Here is a 19,518-nt window from a genome sequence, read left to right as displayed (position 1 = left end):
TGACAGATACACATAAGACACAAATAGAGTGACAGGGAAAAAGAGTAGGACCAAATTATCCTTAAACAGATTATTCACACTCACCTGTAGGCTGCTGGGTCCTCAATGTCCTGGGCCAACGCCTCATTCTCAAGACCCACCTGTGTAAAACGTGTAAAATAAAAAAAGATATTACTTTTACAAGCAACCATGCATTTGGCTTCCCTGCACCATACCTTCCATAAATAGTTTTTTTGCTCCCAAAAAGTTTCTAAATCATGTGCTAAACACATAAACTTTTTAACAATCAACATCTTACAATCTGTACAACATACAAGACCCTCCATCCTTGGAGCCCCGATTTGGATCTAAAACTAAAACTTTAACAGACAAACAAGACTAAGTCTACAGTCATGCTAGCAACTCTGTGAGGATGTTCTTAGGCACAGCAGTGCTTTGAGCTGAATGCTAATGTCAACATGCTAACATGCCCACAGTGCCATTTGGTAATGTTGTTCGTTTTGCAGATATTTAGTCCCAAAAGAAGTATTGGATGAATTGAAATCTTGACTTGATGACGGCGCAAGATTGAAAGTGAATGCCAATGTGTGTTATGGTGACGCAAGGGGAAAAGTCAGGGGATCACCACAGTCATTAGAATACATCCTCTGGAAACCATGAATGTCATTTTTTTAACCTTTATTTATTCAGGGGAGGTTCACTGAGAGGCAGCCTCTCTTTTGCAGGAACACCCTGATCACATTCACACAGTTGCACACATTCACACCTGGAAGCTGCCCAGCACAACCACAGTCTGATCTGCTGGCCACTGAGCAACTCCACTGGAGCGGTTGGGGTTAAGGGCCTGCTCTCTTCTCTAACCTCTAGGCCACCACTGCCATTCCACAGGCCGTAAGACTTTTGAACTCATGAGCTCATCGCATGTCACTTTACCCTAAGACCGTCACTTTATACTTCATCTTCATTTATATATATCTTCAGGGTGTGATTTGTGAAAAAAGCAGAAGGAGGGATGTTTTTTGATCATGCACAACAAAACAAAACATCCACAACCACGAACGGCGTGTAACCAGTAACCAGTAACATAGCTCAAGCAAGGCGTTCGTCGTTCGACTGATCGTGACTGTTTTCCCAAGATAGCGCCTGCCTGTATACGTGAACGGTACGGTCTTTCTAAACTATCTTTTTAATAAACTGTCTGTACACTTACAAATTTCTCAATGCTTCGGTTAACATTTAGGGACCCTCATTATGCTACCGTGGAAGTGTGGTGCTATTTTGAGCCTTGTTAGTGGTATAGAAATAGTGATTTCTTTTTACTTTACCTGTGCCCTGACGACTAGCGTTATAAGCTAATTAGCGGTTTGAGCTAAAACTGGTCACATTCGATTAGCATGAAAACAAATCCCAGAGAACAGTCAACTCGGTACACATGTTATTAACCCCTAGGTTCATTTTGCGCCGGATTTGTCCTTTAACTCCACCACATGGCCCCTGAAAGGACCGTCGTATGGCGGTGCCTGTACCCAGCTCACAGTCACCTATTGGCGGCTAAACAACTGCCGCTGGTAGCCGGCGTCCCGGAGCTCTGTAGCAGCTAAATCCAACCAGCAACTGCTGCTCGGATTTTATCGTTCTACAGCACTTTAGACTGTTCACGTTACAGCGCTTTACTTAGTTTAACATACTTCTATTTTAGGTATATAATATATGGTCTAACTGTTTTCACCTCTGTATTTACTGTATATATCAAGATATGATATATTACTTCTCATTATGCATATACATGTACTACATTCATGTTTACATTCAGCTTATTTATTTGCAATTTCTGTCCTCCACAAATTTATATTAACTCATTTTACATTTATTATGTTATACTTTATCTCTATATTGCAATTTTTATGTCTTTGATTTTCATTTAGTTTTTTTTTATATTAGCATTAAAAAAATTGATTAGCATTGTTGGAGGGAGCCTGAGACCCAAGGACTTCAGTGACGACGACTGCTTTTGTAATTGTTGTGCATTAATAATAAGAATAGAAACTTGAATAAAAAACTTCAAACTTGCTGGTACCAAATTGTGCCAATCTATCCATTAGATATAGATACATTTTACTGGATACTAGAGGAAGGAGGCACTAGAGGAAATGACAGGGGATCACCAAAGTCGCTAAGATTCATCCTCTGGGGGAACATGAATGTCTACAAAATGTCTGAGTTGGCAGACCGACTGATTGACTTTGTCCTCCATAGAGCCCCGCTGCATAAAGAGTTAATAAATGCTGACTGACCCTGGGTGAAGGAACCCTGGCCCTCGTTCTCTGCAGGCCTTTCTGCAGCTCCTCTGGAGGAAGCAGGCTGAAGGAGAAGATGTTCCCGTCATCTCCCACCGTCAGCACAAAAAGGTCGTCGTGGCTACAGCGGATGTGCCGCAGGGGTCCGTACTGGTTGTCGTGGACACTGAGAGCCCAGTAGGCCTGCATGGAGGTGAGGCTGTGGTCAGCGGGCTGCAGAGGGAAAACCCTGATGGAGCCTGAGTGCATGCCGCAGAGCAGCAGCTGCCTGTTGGAGCTACAAACAACAGGAGGGAAACTTATACAGGGAACATTATTGTGTTTTCTGGCTTTATTTCACACACTGTCTGTATAGAATAAGGGTGTTTGTAGTGTACATATTACTATTATTTTTTCTATTTCTTATAATACTTGTACATTTTTCCTATGTCTATTTAATGTGTATTTGTCTTATTCTGATGTGTATGAATATTTTTGAGCTTCTGTAACAAGGGCATTTCCCCAGTTTGAGATCAATAAAGTCTATCTTAAGTTATATTATCTTGAGGTAAATTTTTGTGTTATTTTTATTTTGAAGATTTTTTCTGTGCTGACTCTTGGTAGATTTAAAGCTGCATGAAATGATTTTTGCACACACTGCAACTCCAAAACAAGCTGGCAGACACACAGCCCTGACCTTATAACGTTATGATGGCTAACATGGTGTTTGGTGTTTTAAGCCCCCAACGTCTCTTGCACTAGGATTAGGCAATGTTTATGGTTAGGGTTAGGGTTAAGGTCAGGGTTAGGTGCCTTGAAGTCAACGGTCGCAGCGCTGCCTTGAAGTTGACGTTGGGGGCTTAAAACACCATCGAGTGGCTAACATTTAAGCACACAACAGCCTTTTTTTACACATCCAGCTGGCACAGAGCAAAATTACTGTTTCATCTGATTGGTGTTGTGTTTGTGTCCAATATCCACTCTCCTTTTAGCTCTGTTTTGGTCTAAACCAACTCCTGTGATAAATATCTGGCTCTTTCTTCACTAGCTATTCAATAACTGTCGTCTGTCTGCTCTTCGGTGCTGAGCACGGGTTGATAAGAGAACCAGCCGGTAAGTGTGCTGTAAAACCCAAACTATGAGCTATAAAAAGGCAAAAAAGCTCAGCAGCGCTCCAGAGTTAGTGAGAATTATCTGTGCGTTCAGCACTACAAACTTCATTTTCACATTGCATTCTGTCATTTGATTCATTGTTGATATAGAGAATACTGATTTGTAAGTTTTCCCTCTGGCTACCTGAAGGCGACGGAGCGAATGGGGTCGTTGTCTGTGCTGCGGACAGGCAGGAAGTCAAAGGGCTCATCCTGCCGCTGGTCCGGATCCTGGTCCTGCTTCTCAGAGAACTTACAGTGGTACAGGAAACCTGAGTCATAGCCACCCTGCACCAGAGAGAAGAGAGAGAAATGGATTCAATCTTTAAGTAAAGAATTGTCCAAATGTCATCTTAGATTGTTTCTGTCATTAAGTATTATGATTAGTCTTGTTTCTAAGTGTTGGGCTGGGTATTGTTTGAGCAATTTCTGATAATAGTTTTGAAACTATACCTGTGTTTTGGTACTGGTACACTGTATGATTCTGGAGTGGATTACAAATAACATTTGGGCTAGACAACTGATCAGACCAAGTACAACTGCATGTGCTCTAGTCTGGAACAGCTGGTGTTGAGTCAGGAAATGCAATCATGCAGCGTGTGGTGTTAAAGGACTCTTAATTGCTTGTCTTTTGATCCAGTCGCACTCTTTGTAGAGTTTCCAGGCCATGTTTCTCTCATCTCTCATCTCTCTAGCCGCTATCTCATCCAAATTGAATGGTATGGGGTGGCAGTAGCTCAGTCAGTTGTTGGGTCAGGAGTTGGGTTGGGAACCGGTTGGTTGCTGTTTCCCATACGGACCAAAGTATGGTGATGGACTGGTAGCTGGAGAGGTGCCAGTTCACTTCCTGGGCACTGCCAAGGTGCTCTTGAGCAAGGCACCGGATCCCCAACTGCTCGGGGCGCCTTTCCATGGGCAGCCCCCTCACTCTGACATCTCTCCATTAGTGCATGTATAGGTACTGAGCATGTGTGTGTAATTCAGGTGTGTAATGTGTGTAATAATAACAGAGTGAAAACATTGTAATTTACCTTGTGGGATTAATAAAGTATAAATTATTATTATTTGTATTATGTTTTTCCTCAGTTTCTTTATCTATTTCTGACTGTGTAATTGTGGCCTACCTAATACTTAGTGTTGCGTCTCTGTATTTAGTCGTTCAATATGTGCAGTCATCGTGTGTGATTTTTATGAAATCAGGAGTTGTTGGATCAAAGAATGAGTGAAAACAATAACATTTGAATACTTTTGATATTGGACATTTATCGGGATGAAAAAAAGTAGTTGTGTTCCATGCCCGGCCATGATGAAGTGCTTTTTTCTATTGATCGATAAACAAATTGACTGCTTCAGTTGACTGTAGGTATTTTGTTTCTTTGAACATCCTACGGTAGTTATTTAGATCTTCTGCCCACATATATAATTGTGTGTGTGTGTGTGTGTGTGTGTGTGTGTGTACCATGGAGAGCCAGAACTGGCCAGGCTGTGAGTAGAAGCCACAGTAGAGAGGACTGGGAGACTCTGGGATGTAGATAGAGGGCAACTCTTCCTCTTCCTCCTCTTCTTCTTCCTCTGGCTCTATGTCCGGATTCTTTGATTGTTTCAACCTCTCTTCTCTTTCTTTCTTCTTCTTCTCCTTTGCGGCTTGACGTCTTGCGATTTCCGCCTCTCTCTGAAATACACAAACACACAAATAAAGGCCCAGATGGTCTGAAACCGACATGGAGTTAGTTATTTACAATGAACATGCAGATATGCTTTTAAATAACCGTTGAGACAGCAGGAAATGAAGGAAAGATAAATACTTAAATGAGAAAAGGCCACAGAGAAAAGTAAGGCTGGGTATTCAATACCGGTAGCGATACCAATACTTTGACTTGGATACCGGTTCCTAAACAATACTTTTTTCGATACCAATTTTAAAAAACAAAAATAAATTACAACATTACACATAACAGCACAAATATTTTTATTTTTTTTTCAGCTTCTACTACGCGAGCCCCGTCTCGATGCGTAACGTAGAGTTTTTCCTGCGTGCCTTTACGACGTGTAACGTTAGACAGCCACTCACCAGAATTATTAGATCTTGGTAGAATCATGCTGCGTGCTTATTGGCTCCCTGACACTGATTTGACTGAGATTTACTGGGCAATTATATCGACATTGATATATGAGGCTAGATATCGTCTTACATTTTGATTATCGTAATATCGTGATATGAAACAAGCGTTGTCTTTTACTGGTTTTAAGGCTGCATTACAGTGAAGTGATGTCATTTTCTGAACTTATCAGACTTACTAGCTGTTCTTTTATTTGCCTTTACCCACTTAGTCATTGCAGCCACGTTATTGATGATTATTTCTCAAAAATCTCATTGTGTTAGTATTTTATGAAAGAACCAATAGTCAAACATACAATATCCAACATCGACATTGATGTATTTGGTCAAAAATATCATGACATTGGATTTTTTTCCATATCGCCCAGCTCTACTAAAAAAGTATGGGATTCGGTAGCCAGCCTTACAGAGAAGACATCAGGAGTAAATATGATGTAGATTACAAACAAAACATGCAGTGTGATGTAATACAGCAGTAAAAGGCTACAAAGTAAAGCTAAGAAAGGGAAAGCCCAGACCTTGATTCGTGATTTGATGCTCCTGAACCTGAAAGATCTGCTGGACAGGTCAGGCAGCTGGAAGGTTTTGGTTGGCCTCTCGGCCTCTGGATCAGGCCTCTGCACTTCGACCACGTGGCCGCTCTGACACAGGATGAGCAGCCTGTTTTCACTCTGGGTAAAATCATAAAAGAAGTCGGTTGAATCAATAAGGTTCCATCGCAGAGAGTATTTTGGGTGCAGGTGGGTGTCGGAGACCAAACATACGTGGGAATGAGGTGACCACTCCAGCGCCTGCACTGGCCCGGGAACGTTGATGAAGCCGATGGGGTTGTATTTTTCCCCGACGGTGAAGAAGAACACAGTGCTGTCAGAGCTCTGAGCAGGAGGGTCCATGTGTGTTTAATGACGTTATGAGATTGAGGGTGAGGCAATAGCAAGAGTTGTAGTTATTGTTTCTGTACCTCGTGAATTATATTTATCATTACCACAGGCTGAGATCACCTGTAGCAACAAAAGCTGTCTAAGGTGGAATACAAACAAAATGGATGTGTGATTGTGCGTAAAAAAAGACTGTAATCTTTTCTCCTGAAAAATAAAGGTTAACTACCTAAGGAAAAACTTCCAGAGTCCAGGCTGACCAAAGCTGCCTTCTTTAACGAAGGAGCAAAATACCAACCTTTCAGAGCCACGTTTCTAGACCACAGGCAGTGTGTTCATACTCAAAACATAGCGACTTGAAAAAAGATAGATTTTTAGGTATTCTTTCAAACATTTAAGCCTATTTAAAAACATACATTTTCCAAAATCAGATGTTTTCTTGGGAAACCTCTTACCCCCGTGGCTAAGATCTCTCCATTTCGCTCATACGCAACAGCAGTTACAGGGGCATTATGGGGTTTGAAGGCCTGTTTGAGGCGTAGCATGGCGTCTCCTTTGGGGCTGCGCCCGCTGACCATGTGCAGCCTCTGAGGGTCGTACAGCTCCAGCAACCGGACCACCCCGTCCTCGAAGCCCGTCACCAGTAAACTACCACTCTGGTTCACCTAAAGACAAACACCAGAGCCTCAGAGCTTCATTTTTCTGTCAGTACACGTAATATGATAGATGATACATGTTTACACTGACACACTTACCAAAGGCGGAGCCCAGCCGAGAGCAGTTCCACCCTGATTGAAGCGAGTGGTGGTCAGCTCTTTTTTTGCCAGGAAGTCAAAAACTCTGACTGAACCTGGAGAGCGGGGCCACACGCAGACAGAGTTACTGTTATGGTGTGTGTGTGTGTGTGTGTGTGTGTGTGTGTGTATGTGTGTGTGTGTGTGTGTGTGTGTGTGTGTGCGTGTATGTGTGTGTTTGTGTGTCCGTGTGTATGTGTGTGTGTCTGTGTGTGTGTGTGTGTGTGTGTGTGTGTGTGTGTGCTCGTTTTACTATATTCGTGGGGTCCAAAAACCGGGGAATACAGTATACTTGTGGGGTCTGCACAGCCTTGTGGGCCCCAAAATGCTGGACCCCACAAGGTTAAAGGGATGTTTGAGGGTTAAGACTTGGTTTTAGGATTAGGGTTAGAATTAGGTTATAGTTAGGGTGAGGGTAAGGGTTAAGGTTAGGCATTTAGTTGTGATGGTTAAGGTTAAGGTAAGGGGCTAGGGAATGCATTATATCAATGACGGGTCCCCACAAAGATAGTGAAACAAATGTGTGTGTGTGTGTGTGTGTGTGTGTGTGTGTGTGTGTGTGTGTGTGTGTGTGTGTGTGTGTGTGTGTGTGTGTGTGTGTGTGCGTGTGTGTGTGTGTGTGTGTGTGATTGTGTGGCACTCACGGTCTAGAGCAGCCGTGGCCATCAGGTGAGATTTCCTGGACGCGTCCATGGCCTGGATCGGCCCAGCATGGAAGGTAAACAGGCACTCTGGATCAGGAGTCTACACACACAGACGACACAACCGCTATTTCACTGGGCCCAATTATTCATGATACAATACGGTTTGCACTATGGTTTTCTATTAGGACTAGACAATGTTACCTAGATCACTATAAACATGTATCCACCTCAATAAGAATACATGTAATAATAACTTTATACCTTTCTCGTCTTGGCTCACCTCTGATTCCAATTAAAGATTCTGGATGTCTGGACAGTGGACCGATTGGCTGACTGAATTATTGGTGAGATGTTATTGGTAGTTAAAGGCATTTTTAGTTTTATTATATGAGAAGCAGGCAATTTATTAATAGATAAGAGTTTCAGTAGTCAGTAAGAGTTTCATTACATTGCTAATTAAATAAATGAGGCTCATTATACAACCCTATTTTCCAGTGGCTTTGTGCAGTGTTTTGTTCAGCACAGAAGACACTGGAAGGGCAGCCAACCTCTGTACTGAGCCAGAGGACAACTGGCTCCAACAGGAAAATGACGTTAAAAAAATAATATATATATACATGGTAGGGTTTTTCCTTCCATTATAAAGGGTTAGGTGCAGCACCCAAGCCGTTTTGGGCACCACCTAAGCCGAATGAATGTAAAAATGAATGTGAGCATCAAAACTAACTAAATGCCTTCTCTCAGATTTAAAGATTGTAGTCCTTCCCCCAGTAGACTTCTTTAGCAAGTTTTGTCTTTAAGCTTTTTCAGTGTTATTTATTTATTATCTGCTCTAGCTTTTCCAACATTTTAGACACAGATATGTTAATAATAATGGTCCAAAATGAGCGGATATTGAATTTTTGTTTTATTGAAAAACTTAACATTTTCTTAAAGGTCCTATGACATGCTGCTATTTGGATGCTTTTATATAGGCCTTAGTGGTCCCCTAATACTGTATCTGAAGTCTCTTTTATATAGGCCTTAGTGGTCCCCTAATACTGTATCTGAAGTCTCTTTTATATAGACCTTAGTGGTCCCCTAATACTGTATCTGAAGTCTCTTTTATATAGACCTTAGTGGTCCCCTAATACTGTATCTGAAGTCTCTTTTATATAGACCTTAGTGGTCCCCTAATACTGTATCTGAAGTCTCTTTCCCGACATTCAGCCTTGGTGCAGAATTACAGCCACTAGAGCCAGTCCCACAATGAGCTTTACTTAGGATGTGCCATTTCTGTGTCTGTAGCTTTAAATGCTATTGAGGAGGAGGGGGGGGGCAAGGTGGAGGGTGGGGGTGTGGCCTTGACCAACGGCCATGCTTCGCTTGTTTTCAAGCCATGATGTCTCTCTCTTTCTCATGGGTGGGCCAAATTCTCTGGGCGGGCAAAGCAGAGAAAGGGGAGGTAACCTTTCCCCTGATGACGTCATAAAGGGAAGATTCCAGATCAGCCCATCTGAGCTTTCATTTTCTCAAAGGCAGAGCAGGATACCCAGGGCTCGGTTTACACCTATCGCCATTTCTAGCCACTGGGGGACCATAGGCAGGCTAGGAGAACTCATATTAATGTTAAAAAACCTCATAAAGTGAAATTTTCATGCCATGGGACCTTTAAAGGGAGGACCCCTAAACCCCCCCGCAAAATATGTGCACCTAAGTTTTCCACAAACCTTGGGAAAACACCGCATGGTATACATTGTTTTTGTTATACCCTAGTCTCACTTTGCCAGACCCTCCTCCAAAAGCGGGCTGAAGGAGAGTCTGGCTAGTCCACATAGCATTCGGGGATGGGAGGGAAATGTGCTCTGGTTTAATGGCATTTCTTTAAACCAATCACAATCGTCATTGGCGGTGCTAAACTCCACACAGACACGCTGCAAAATAGTCGTGCGGGAGAAAACAGATAGTCAGATTGGACAGATAGTCTAGCTAGCTATCTCAATTTACCCTGCAGAGATCTGAGGAGCAGTTAACAATAGTTCTCATAAATCCACCGAATCCGGCGGAATTTCCTGCAGCACCGGAGCAATCCCAGAAGTGAAACGTCAAAGATATAGACTTTTTAAAAAGGTGCAGATCAGTGTAAACTATTTTTAATTTGATTTTTTTTCCTCACACACCAAAAAGATGTTGTGGTCCCGCTGCAGGAAACACTGTTCAGTCAGTTCACAGTAAAAAAAAAAGGTGTTGTTGATCACAGTGGAGAAAAACCCAAAGAAGCTGCTGATTATACATAGTAAGTAAACAACCAAGAATAGATTTCCATCCAGAATAGTTGTATTATTTATTTTTTATCTGATAGTTATCTGATATGTATCTGTATCTTTATATATGGGATGTTTACCCTGCTTTAATGATCAAAATAAACACAGATAAAGTCCTTCGTTTTCAAAGATGATGGACGACGCTCAGGAAAAGCTCATATAAGGACCCTGATTTAACATTTTCTGTCAACAAACTGTGTGTTTTGTCTTTAAAATAATGATAATATTATATCAATAAGTTCTACATAGCTGTATGAAGGTAAAATCAATGATTGTGTATAGAACTTCACTGTGATGTGAAGAGTTTTCTGTTTTACATCAATCACAGAATTATGAAAGTGTTGAGAGTGACACCATAGCTAGCCAAGTATGGAGTACATGGCATCAACGTACACTAGGGCTGCAATCGCAATTTTATCGAAATCGCAATATGGACTTGGACGTGCGATATCCGAATTATCTAGCCTGACGTGGTCATACTCAGATTCTGAGTATGATACTGCTCCATTGGGCTGTGATTATGGGGCGTGTTTCAACCGAACCAGGAAAGAAAATGTCTCTGCACTCAATTGGATAGACCTACAACCAATCAGAGCAACGGAGTATGTGACGTATGTTGAGCGATCGCAGTTCTCTGTTCCTCTTTTAAAATGAATGCGCTGTCGATATCTTCTATAACTGACGCGATGGCGGAATCTACAGCCATCTTTGTTGTAAACGAATTCAACCCGAGCGCTCTTTGGTGACGTGGTTGATTACGTTATTGTTGATCATCTGTCCATCATCGTATAAAGCCCGCCCTGACAATTTGATTGGTCCGAACAGCTCTGGTTGGAGCATAGTTGCTCCACAACGGATCAAATCCAGACCGAACTTCCCGGCTAAATTTGGCTGGCATCCAGGCTACCGAATCGCAGGAGGGGCGCAATATTTGTTAAAGGCAAAATATTGTATGTGTCAAACCATTCTGAATATAATTTTTATATTTGCTGCAGAGACGTCCCGGCCTACAAATCCTATCCTACAGACTAAAAAGAAGAAAAAAACTTTGTTTGGTACAGATTCTCCTTAATTTTGAATATTTTTCAATGAAAATGAGAATAATGATAGAAAGAGGATCATTCCCTCCAATATCGTGAATCATATCGAAATTGCAATATCAGTCAAAATAATCACAATTAGATATTTTCTTCAAATCGTGCAGCCCTAACGTATGTATAACATAAATATAAAAAAGTCAGTGTGAGATACTCACTGTGTAGGTGAATGAGAGATCCAGTTTCCAGATGGCTCCACTGGAATCCTACAAGACGAAAAAACATAACGGAGAGATGCGTTTTGATCGAGGTGAGGCTGGATCACGTGCTACAAATGGTTTTATTTGGTGACCTTTGACCCTTTTGCCCTCTGACCTGAGCAAACCAGATGCAGGAGTCGGGCAGGGAGCTCTTCACCAGAGACGAGAGGCAGACGTTGTGTCCGACCACCATCTCATTCATGGGCTCCAGCTCAAACCTGCTGCTGTCGCTGTTACTGTCGGCGCTGTCGATGCTCTCAAAGTCCCAGCCCTGTGTGGGGGGGGGGATGGGGGTTTACAAAGCCATACTGATGATAAAACTGATTACAGGAAATCTCGATTACGATCATCATTCCTGCTCCATAACGTTTATTAGGAATGCCAACAAGGGTCAATTGAGTTTTCAAAAACTCAAAATAAATTAAAGCTGCAAGCAGCGATGAACGGGCCCTCGCCTTCTTGCAGTCGGGGGTACTGGCAGTACTGGCATCACATGTAGACCACACATTCTAAGTTTCATGTATATCGGAAATAACTTTTGCCAAGATACAACCGTTCATGTTTCAACAGCCACCTACAGGAAGTTGTTCCTCCATAACTTGCGCATTGTTTTAGCTATCAAAATTCTTTTGATAGCTTTCAGTCACGAGGGTCCACCGAATCTATATCCAAGTTTCCGTGCAGATTTGACTCACGGCCCAGGAGGAGTTAGACAAAGTATGTTTCCCATATATCGCGATGTGGCTAATTAATAAAAGAAATGCTAACAGCGCCATCTAATGGCCGATTCACTCTAAATTTGTGATGGATGCTCAAGCCCCTATGTGGAACAACTCTGTCATGTTTGGTGTCAGTCGGAATAAATCTTGGTAAGATACGCAACTTGCTGTTTCGACAGCCCCCTACAGGAAGTTGGTCCTCTGTAACTTGCGCATTGTGTTAGCTATCGAAATTCTTTTGATAACTTTTTGTCATGAGGGTCCACCGAGTCTACATGTACATGTTTGTGCAGATGGGACTCACGCTCTAGGAGGAAGTTAAAAAAAGTAGGTTTTGCTGAAAGCGAATTTGCTAATTAATTAAAAAATTGAAAACAGCGCCATCTAAACGCCGATTGACGCCATATTTGGCACACAGCCTCATTGGCACATGAGGAACAACTGTCTTAAGTTTTGTGTCCATCGGAATAGCCGTGTGCAAGATACAACCATTCCTGTTTCGACACCCACCTACAGGAAGTTGGTCCTCTGTAACTTGCGCATTGTTTTAGCTATTAAAATTCTTTTGATACCTTTTTGTCACGAATCTATATGCCAGTTTTCGTGCCGATGGGACTCACGCCCCAGGAGTAGTTAGACAAAGTAGGTTTCCCATATATATAGATATATATATCTATATATATATATATATATATATCTCTCTCTCTCTCTCTCTCTCTCTCTCTCTCTCTCTCTCTCTATATATATATATATATATATATCTCTCTCTCTCTATATATATATATATCTCTATCTATCTATCTATATATATATATATATATATCTATATATATAATATTTTGCTGATTAATTAAAAACAATTAAAACAGCGCCATCTAATGGCCGATTGACACCAGGTTTGGCATAGATGCTAAATCCGCCATGATGAACAACTTTGTCAAGTTTCGGGGCAATTGGAATAATTATTGCCAAGATAATGCAACTTCCTGTTTAGACAGGAAGTTGCTGTAACTTCTGCATTTTTTTCAACTATCAAAATTCTCTGGATAACTTTTCGTCATGATGGTCAACAGATACTACCTGCAAAGATTCAAGAAGATTGAAATCACGGCCTAGGACGAGTTCGAAAGAATGTAAAACACATGAAAAATGCATAATTAAAAATGGCCGCCTTCCGGTTGGGCGGAGCTAATGAAGGTAAATGGGAAAGATGTCCGCAATGATTAGAGCAATATGGGTATTAAATCTGGTGAAGATCGGAGCAACTATGTCCAAGTTAAGGCCTTCCAGGCATTAGGGGGCGCTATGGAGCCCACTTACAGGTTTGGGCCAAATCGCTGTACAGTCTCGCAAAGCTCCCAGGTGTTTATGTGGGCGCCAATTTTTGTGAGTTTTCGTATATATTGAGGCTGTCAAAAATGTGCCCAAGTGCTAAAACCAATTAGGGGGCGCTATAGAGCAACCATACCACTCCCAAGCCTAAATGTGAATTCAGATGAAAGAGTTTACTATTGTGCACATGGCTGCAAAATCTTGAGAGTTTTCGTGCATCCTAAAGTCCTCAAACAAATGTTCGTAAAATGAAGATTTGAGCCCAATCACTACAGAACTTTGCAATTTTCACCAGTTGTGACATGTGTGCAAATTTTTGTGAGTTTTCGTGCATGCTAACCCCCTCAAAAATGCGACGAGGAATTGGTAAAAATAATAATAATAATAATAATAATAATCTTATGAAAAACAATAGGTTCCTTCGCACTTTCAGTGATCCTAATTAGGGCCCGAGCACGAAAGTGCAAGGCCCCAACGGTGCCTTGCACTTTCGTCCTCGGGCCCTAATTAGGATCTTCAGATTGGAACCTGTTACCAACTCACAGTAAATACATACAAATGCATACATACATACATACATACATACATACATACACATACAAAGAGCAAGTAAAACTTATTTAAGAAGATATTATTAATAATAATAAATCTTTTATAAGTCCTCAAATATGCTTTACATTGTAGGATACAAGTAAACATATGAAGATAAGGATGAATCAGGATGGTGATGTCTATTTTGATATATATATATATATATATATATATATATATATATATATATATATATATATATATATATATATTATATATTAGAGCTGCAAATTAAGATTAATCAATTAGTTGTCAACTTTTAAATTAATCGCCAACTATTTTGATAATTGATTAGTCGGTTTGAGTAATTTTTTTAAGACAAAAGTAAAAATTCTTTGATTCCAGCTTGTTAAATGTGAATATTTTCTAGTTTCTTCTCTCCTCTGTGACAGTAAACTGAATATCTTTTAGTTGTGGACAAAACAAGACATTTGAGGATGTCATCTTGGGCGTTTGGGAAACACTGATCCACATTTTTCAACATTTTCTGACATTTTATAGAACAAACACCTAATCGATTAATCAAGAAAATAATCAACAGATTAATCGACTATGAAAATAATCGTTAGTTGCAGCCCTAATATGCCCAAATATATATATTTTTTCTGACTTTTTAAATCGCCTTTTTAAGATAGCTAATTGTTTTCTTTTCTTTTCGCGTTTCCCTGCTATTTTTCATTTGTAACTGTTCACAAATTTGTCAAATTATCATTGTGTATTTGAAGACAACGGCGTGAGCAGAAACTAACGGTGATCCTATAAACCAGTAAACAATAATCTCACCATATGTGCTCTTACATGTCACCCTCCGTTAATCTCAGAGGTGTGTTTGGACTTAGTCTGGCAATGTGTTTTAATCCAATACTGATGCACCAAATGTGTGTTAATCAGATCTGATGATAGCCGCCAACAAATGCACTTCTTTCTCCTGTTTGAGTAACATTTGCTTAAAACTACTGTGCCCAGCTGTTTTAGGAGATTAATTAGCCTTTTAAAATATGAACTATGAACTTCATGAGAATTTTTTTTAAACATTTGCATCTTCAGTAGGAACCAGTGGGCTCAGGACTACGAGCCACAGACAGTGTATGGAAGTCAGAAATGACGGACTAACGTTACTTTTGGTTCAGTTTTTAATGAAAAGATACAAAAAGTATAGAATATTACCATCTATTAAAGGTGCAGTAGGTAATACTTATAAAACTATAAAACTTTGCTGAAACTGACCCTATGTTCCAGTAGAACTACATGAAGCAGGTCATTTAAAAAAAAATCCGGCTCCTCTGGCTCCACCTACAGCCTGTAGTGCAATTTGCAAAAATCCACAGCTCCCTGTTCAGATGCACCAATCAGGGCCAGGGGGGTGTCTAACTGCGTGTCAATCACTGCTCATGCACACGCATTCATTCTCCCTTGTGGGGGGAGGGGCTTAGGAGACCGTTTTGGGCTTTAGCAGAAAGGGGGGAGGGACTGAGAAGTTGTCGATGTTCATATTTTTTGGCTAAGTCCTGGATCTTCGCAATCCTACCTACAGCACCTTTAATGTGTGTCTGCCACAAAGTAGAGCAAACTATTGCAACTATTCAATGAACATCTGGCGACTGCAATCCCTTTGCAGGAACAGTCATGTCTCAATCTAGGGTCAACCTGTGCGCTATACTGCCGACAAATTAAAGTCTCAGAATATTTCTGGCCACACGTGTTATTATAACGTGACAATGTTTTAGAGAGGAATACTGCTGCCTTCAGAAGATATTTAGATACAAGACATGGTTCAAAATGAAAAGCACCAGTAGCGTGGAAACGATCACCAAACATTTGCACGTCCTCATTGTTCATTTAAAATAAACATCTGGCTACAAACTTGACAGACATTCAGTGGTGGAAGAATTATTCAGATCCTGTACTTAAGTAAAAGTAGTAATACCACACTTAAAAAATACTCTGTTACAAGTAAAAGTCATGCTTTAAAAAAGGTAGTATGAAGTATGTACGTATCACAAGGAAAATGTAATTTAAGTATTAAAAGAAAAAGTACTCAATGCAGAAACATCCTTTTTCACAACCATTTTAGAAACTGGAAAGAATCCAAACATCTGATCATGTCAGCTGGACTTGTTGGCCGTTATATTGTTGGATACTTTAATTTATAATAAAACATCATATTTTATAAACTACATGTGTTTTGTGTGCAAAATTCTTAATTTGTAAAGTAACAGTACAGGTGTCAGATTAAAGCTTTAGTGCGTAACTTTTTGATATAATGAACGTCCGTTACATTTAAGCCATTGCCAAATGAGTTGCTACAAAGCTAATTAAGACTATCAGCTCCACACAACTCTCTCTGTATTTCTCAGTATGGCTGAGACAATGGTGTCGTCCGGTGACTTTTTTTGCGAAGATAATTACCTCTTCTGAAGAGTCCATCATGTTTTTTTTAATCCTCCGTGTCCTCCTTGGCTACAAGTAACTGCGTGGAGGAGTGGGGGGTGGCTGTGCGAGATCACGGAAGGCTTGTATCATGTGGATGCACCAACATGTTGTTGTCATTACTTAGAATTCCTCATGGGGGAGACAGAAACTACACACTATGGCTTTAATGTAGTGGAGTAAAAAGTACCATATTTCTCTCTGAAATGTAGCGGAGTAGAAGTAGAAAGTGGCATGAAAAGAAAAGACTCAAGTAAAGTACAAGTACCTTAAATTTGTACTTAAGTACAGTGCTTAAGTAATGTACTTTGTTACATTCTACCACTGCAGACACATCCTAAAAGTCAAGCATTTTGATGTTATTTTTTTTTAGTTCTATTATTGCCAGTATCTTACCCGGACCGCACCATCAGAGCCAATCGTCATCAGCTGTCCATCCTCCAGGGCAAACGGCTGGACCATCCCAGTGTGGCAGTTTTGCCCCCCCTTACGGCAAATCTCCACCTTGATGGCATTCCCGTCCCACAGCAGCAAGTTGCCCCAGTCTGTGCCGGACACCACCTAACAGGAGGACACAAAGAGTGACGAGGGTCAGAGGTAACTATTCGTTTATTCGAGTCTAACAGAGGATTTTTGGAGATTGAAAGTTTGACTTTGCAAACAGCAGTTGACGAAAACAATCTCACAACAAAGTCCACCCTGTAGCTGTCCTGACCGAAGCTTCCTATCGTATCACACGATCTTTATTCATTTATGCTCAAACAAGCCTGACAGCTCCAGAACAGCTACTGGGTGAGATTGTTTTTGTCAGAAACATAAAAAAAATAAAGAAGACGATGATTATATTGTGTGTTATTTCACTTTTTCCAAACCTTAAAGCCTAGATTTGACTATGACTATGGTCTACGATGTATGTTTGAAGTCATTTTGTTGCCATAAACGCTGTCATGCAACAATCCTTAGGCAGAAAAATCATCATTCATGATGTCAGATTTTTGGAGGGATCAGTCATCGGACTAAACCTGGCTGTAAACTCAAAGTCATGTTCCATACATGTCCAGGCCGTCCTGACCTGTCACAACAGCAGGGAACACACCTTTCCATCAGGAAGTTCCACATAGCCCTCAACATCAGTCGCTGCAGTTTTCCCAAAATGTCCCATCAGCCCTTGCAATTTAAGACCTGTGAATGTGCTGGCCATTTTCCAGAACCTGATAGAAAGAAGGAGAGAAGGTATTTCCACCTTGTTGGAAAAAACAAAATAGAAATATTCAACATCAGTGTAAGGGAATAATTCAACTTCTGATGTCTGAAGTAATTTTAATAACAGTGCTTTAAGTGGGTTAAAGGGTTTTAGGAGGATTGAGTGTAGGGCTGGGTATCGCCAATGCCCAAATCCATTCGATCCCAACTCGATTACATTTTCGATTCGATTCTACATCAATTAGGTTAGGGGAATTTCAGTTACAATAGCAATTTTGCTTGGATATAAAAGAGGTACTCAGAGAACTCATGCTGTAAATTGTACAAGCAAGAAGCAACCCTCAATTATTATTTTTTAAATGCACCAGGTTACTGTAATGTTTACATTAAGAATTGATCCCCTAACAGTACTTTTCACTTATACATCCATGGTGAAAAGGCATTTATTAAAAGATCAATTTCTGAGTTTTATGAATCGATATCAGATCACTCAACAAAGATGGATTTTAATTGGAGAATCGATTATTTGAACCCAGCCCTAATTCAGCGTGTCTAACTTGATGTGTCCAGATCCTGAAGATGTGAGCTGTCCCGGGTTGTACGGGGAGAAGCTGACTCTGTAGACCTCCTGAGAAACGGCCTTGCAGCTCAGCATCACTTCCTCCTTCCTCCAATTCCACAGAGTCAGCATGTAGTCGGGGGCACTCCCCACACTGGCCAGCAGGCTCCCGTCGCGGTTAAAATCCACAAAGCTGTACGCCCGCTCCGTACCGCCTTACAAACATGAAGGTAAAAACATGAGCATCAATAAAAAAAACATCACATTTGAAAAAGGTATAACTCAATGCATCTTGGACCCATTTTACCTCTGAGGATGCTGGACGGTTGTAACGAGGGATATTCATATACTATGATGTTGGGCTGGATTCCCTTCTCTGCTACAACAAAGTACGTCTTGCTAGGGTGTGCCTTCACACACACACACACACACACACACACACACACACACACACACACACACACACACACACACACACACAAGATTATAACAGCACAGCATGGTTTGCTAAATGGTTACCTGTGATAAAATATACATATAAGTTACTCAACTACCACAATTATAAAGCTGCACTTGAGTACAGTGGTGCTCATAAGTTTATGAACCCATGCTAAAGTTGACTAAAAAGAGGCATACAAAAAAATCATCTTTTGGAAATTGATCTTAATGCCTTAATTAAAAAAAAATTGGAAAAATCCAACCTTTAAGGACACCAATTTTCTTTGTGAATGAATAATGTATCGTAAATAAATAAATGTTCTTCCTTAAAATACAGGGGGCATAAGTAAGTACACTCTTATGTTAAATTCCCATAGAGGCAGGCAGATTTTTATTTTTAAAGGCCAGTTATTTCATGGATCCAGGATACTATGCATCCTGATAAAGTTCCCTGGCCTTTGGAATTAAAATAGCCCCACATCATCACATCCCCTTCACCATACCTAGAGATTGGCATGGTTTAATTTCAGTTAGCCTAATAGCTGGTTGCATTGAGAGATGATTTTATGGAAAGTACCCCATGCCAATCTCTAGGTATGGTGAAGGGTATGTGGTGATGTGGGGCTATTTGAGTTCCATCATTATTTATTGGAGTGACCTGACAACAATACATAACATCCAGAAATGTATCTTTTAATATATGCCCTTTCACCATGGATGTATAAGTTAAAAGTACTTTAACTTTTTGGGGATCAATTCTTAATGTAAACATTACAGTAACCTG

The 19,518-nt window shown here is 40.6% G+C and overlaps 1 protein-coding gene across 2 annotated transcripts in view; it reads right to left on the bottom strand.

Moving 5' to 3' along the window:
* LOC116034747 (cilia- and flagella-associated protein 44) overlaps positions 1–19,518 on the bottom strand; it is a 42,069-nt gene that overhangs the window by 21,012 nt on the left and 1,539 nt on the right. For both annotated transcript variants that reach the window (XM_031277462.2, XM_035991468.1), the window contains 15 exons: positions 18,604–18,706; positions 18,295–18,511; positions 17,631–17,745; positions 16,931–17,095; positions 11,578–11,733; positions 11,421–11,468; positions 7,863–7,962; positions 7,180–7,274; positions 6,880–7,089; positions 6,311–6,421; positions 6,065–6,217; positions 4,887–5,099; positions 3,573–3,715; positions 2,295–2,574; positions 85–140 (listed from right to left, as the gene is read on the bottom strand). In XM_031277462.2, coding sequence (XP_031133322.2) covers positions 85–140; positions 2,295–2,574; positions 3,573–3,715; positions 4,887–5,099; positions 6,065–6,217; positions 6,311–6,421; positions 6,880–7,089; positions 7,180–7,274; positions 7,863–7,962; positions 11,421–11,468; positions 11,578–11,733; positions 16,931–17,095; positions 17,631–17,745; positions 18,295–18,511; positions 18,604–18,706 — 2,165 coding nt within the window. The remainder of the gene's footprint in view (positions 1–84; positions 141–2,294; positions 2,575–3,572; positions 3,716–4,886; positions 5,100–6,064; positions 6,218–6,310; positions 6,422–6,879; positions 7,090–7,179; positions 7,275–7,862; positions 7,963–11,420; positions 11,469–11,577; positions 11,734–16,930; positions 17,096–17,630; positions 17,746–18,294; positions 18,512–18,603; positions 18,707–19,518) is intronic.

This window comes from Sander lucioperca, chromosome 14 (genome assembly GCF_008315115.2).
Source record: "Sander lucioperca isolate FBNREF2018 chromosome 14, SLUC_FBN_1.2, whole genome shotgun sequence".
Taxonomy (NCBI): domain Eukaryota; kingdom Metazoa; phylum Chordata; class Actinopteri; order Perciformes; family Percidae; genus Sander; species Sander lucioperca.
The sequence above is the reverse complement of the archived record's forward strand: the minus strand, read 5'-3'. Positions and strand labels throughout refer to the sequence as shown.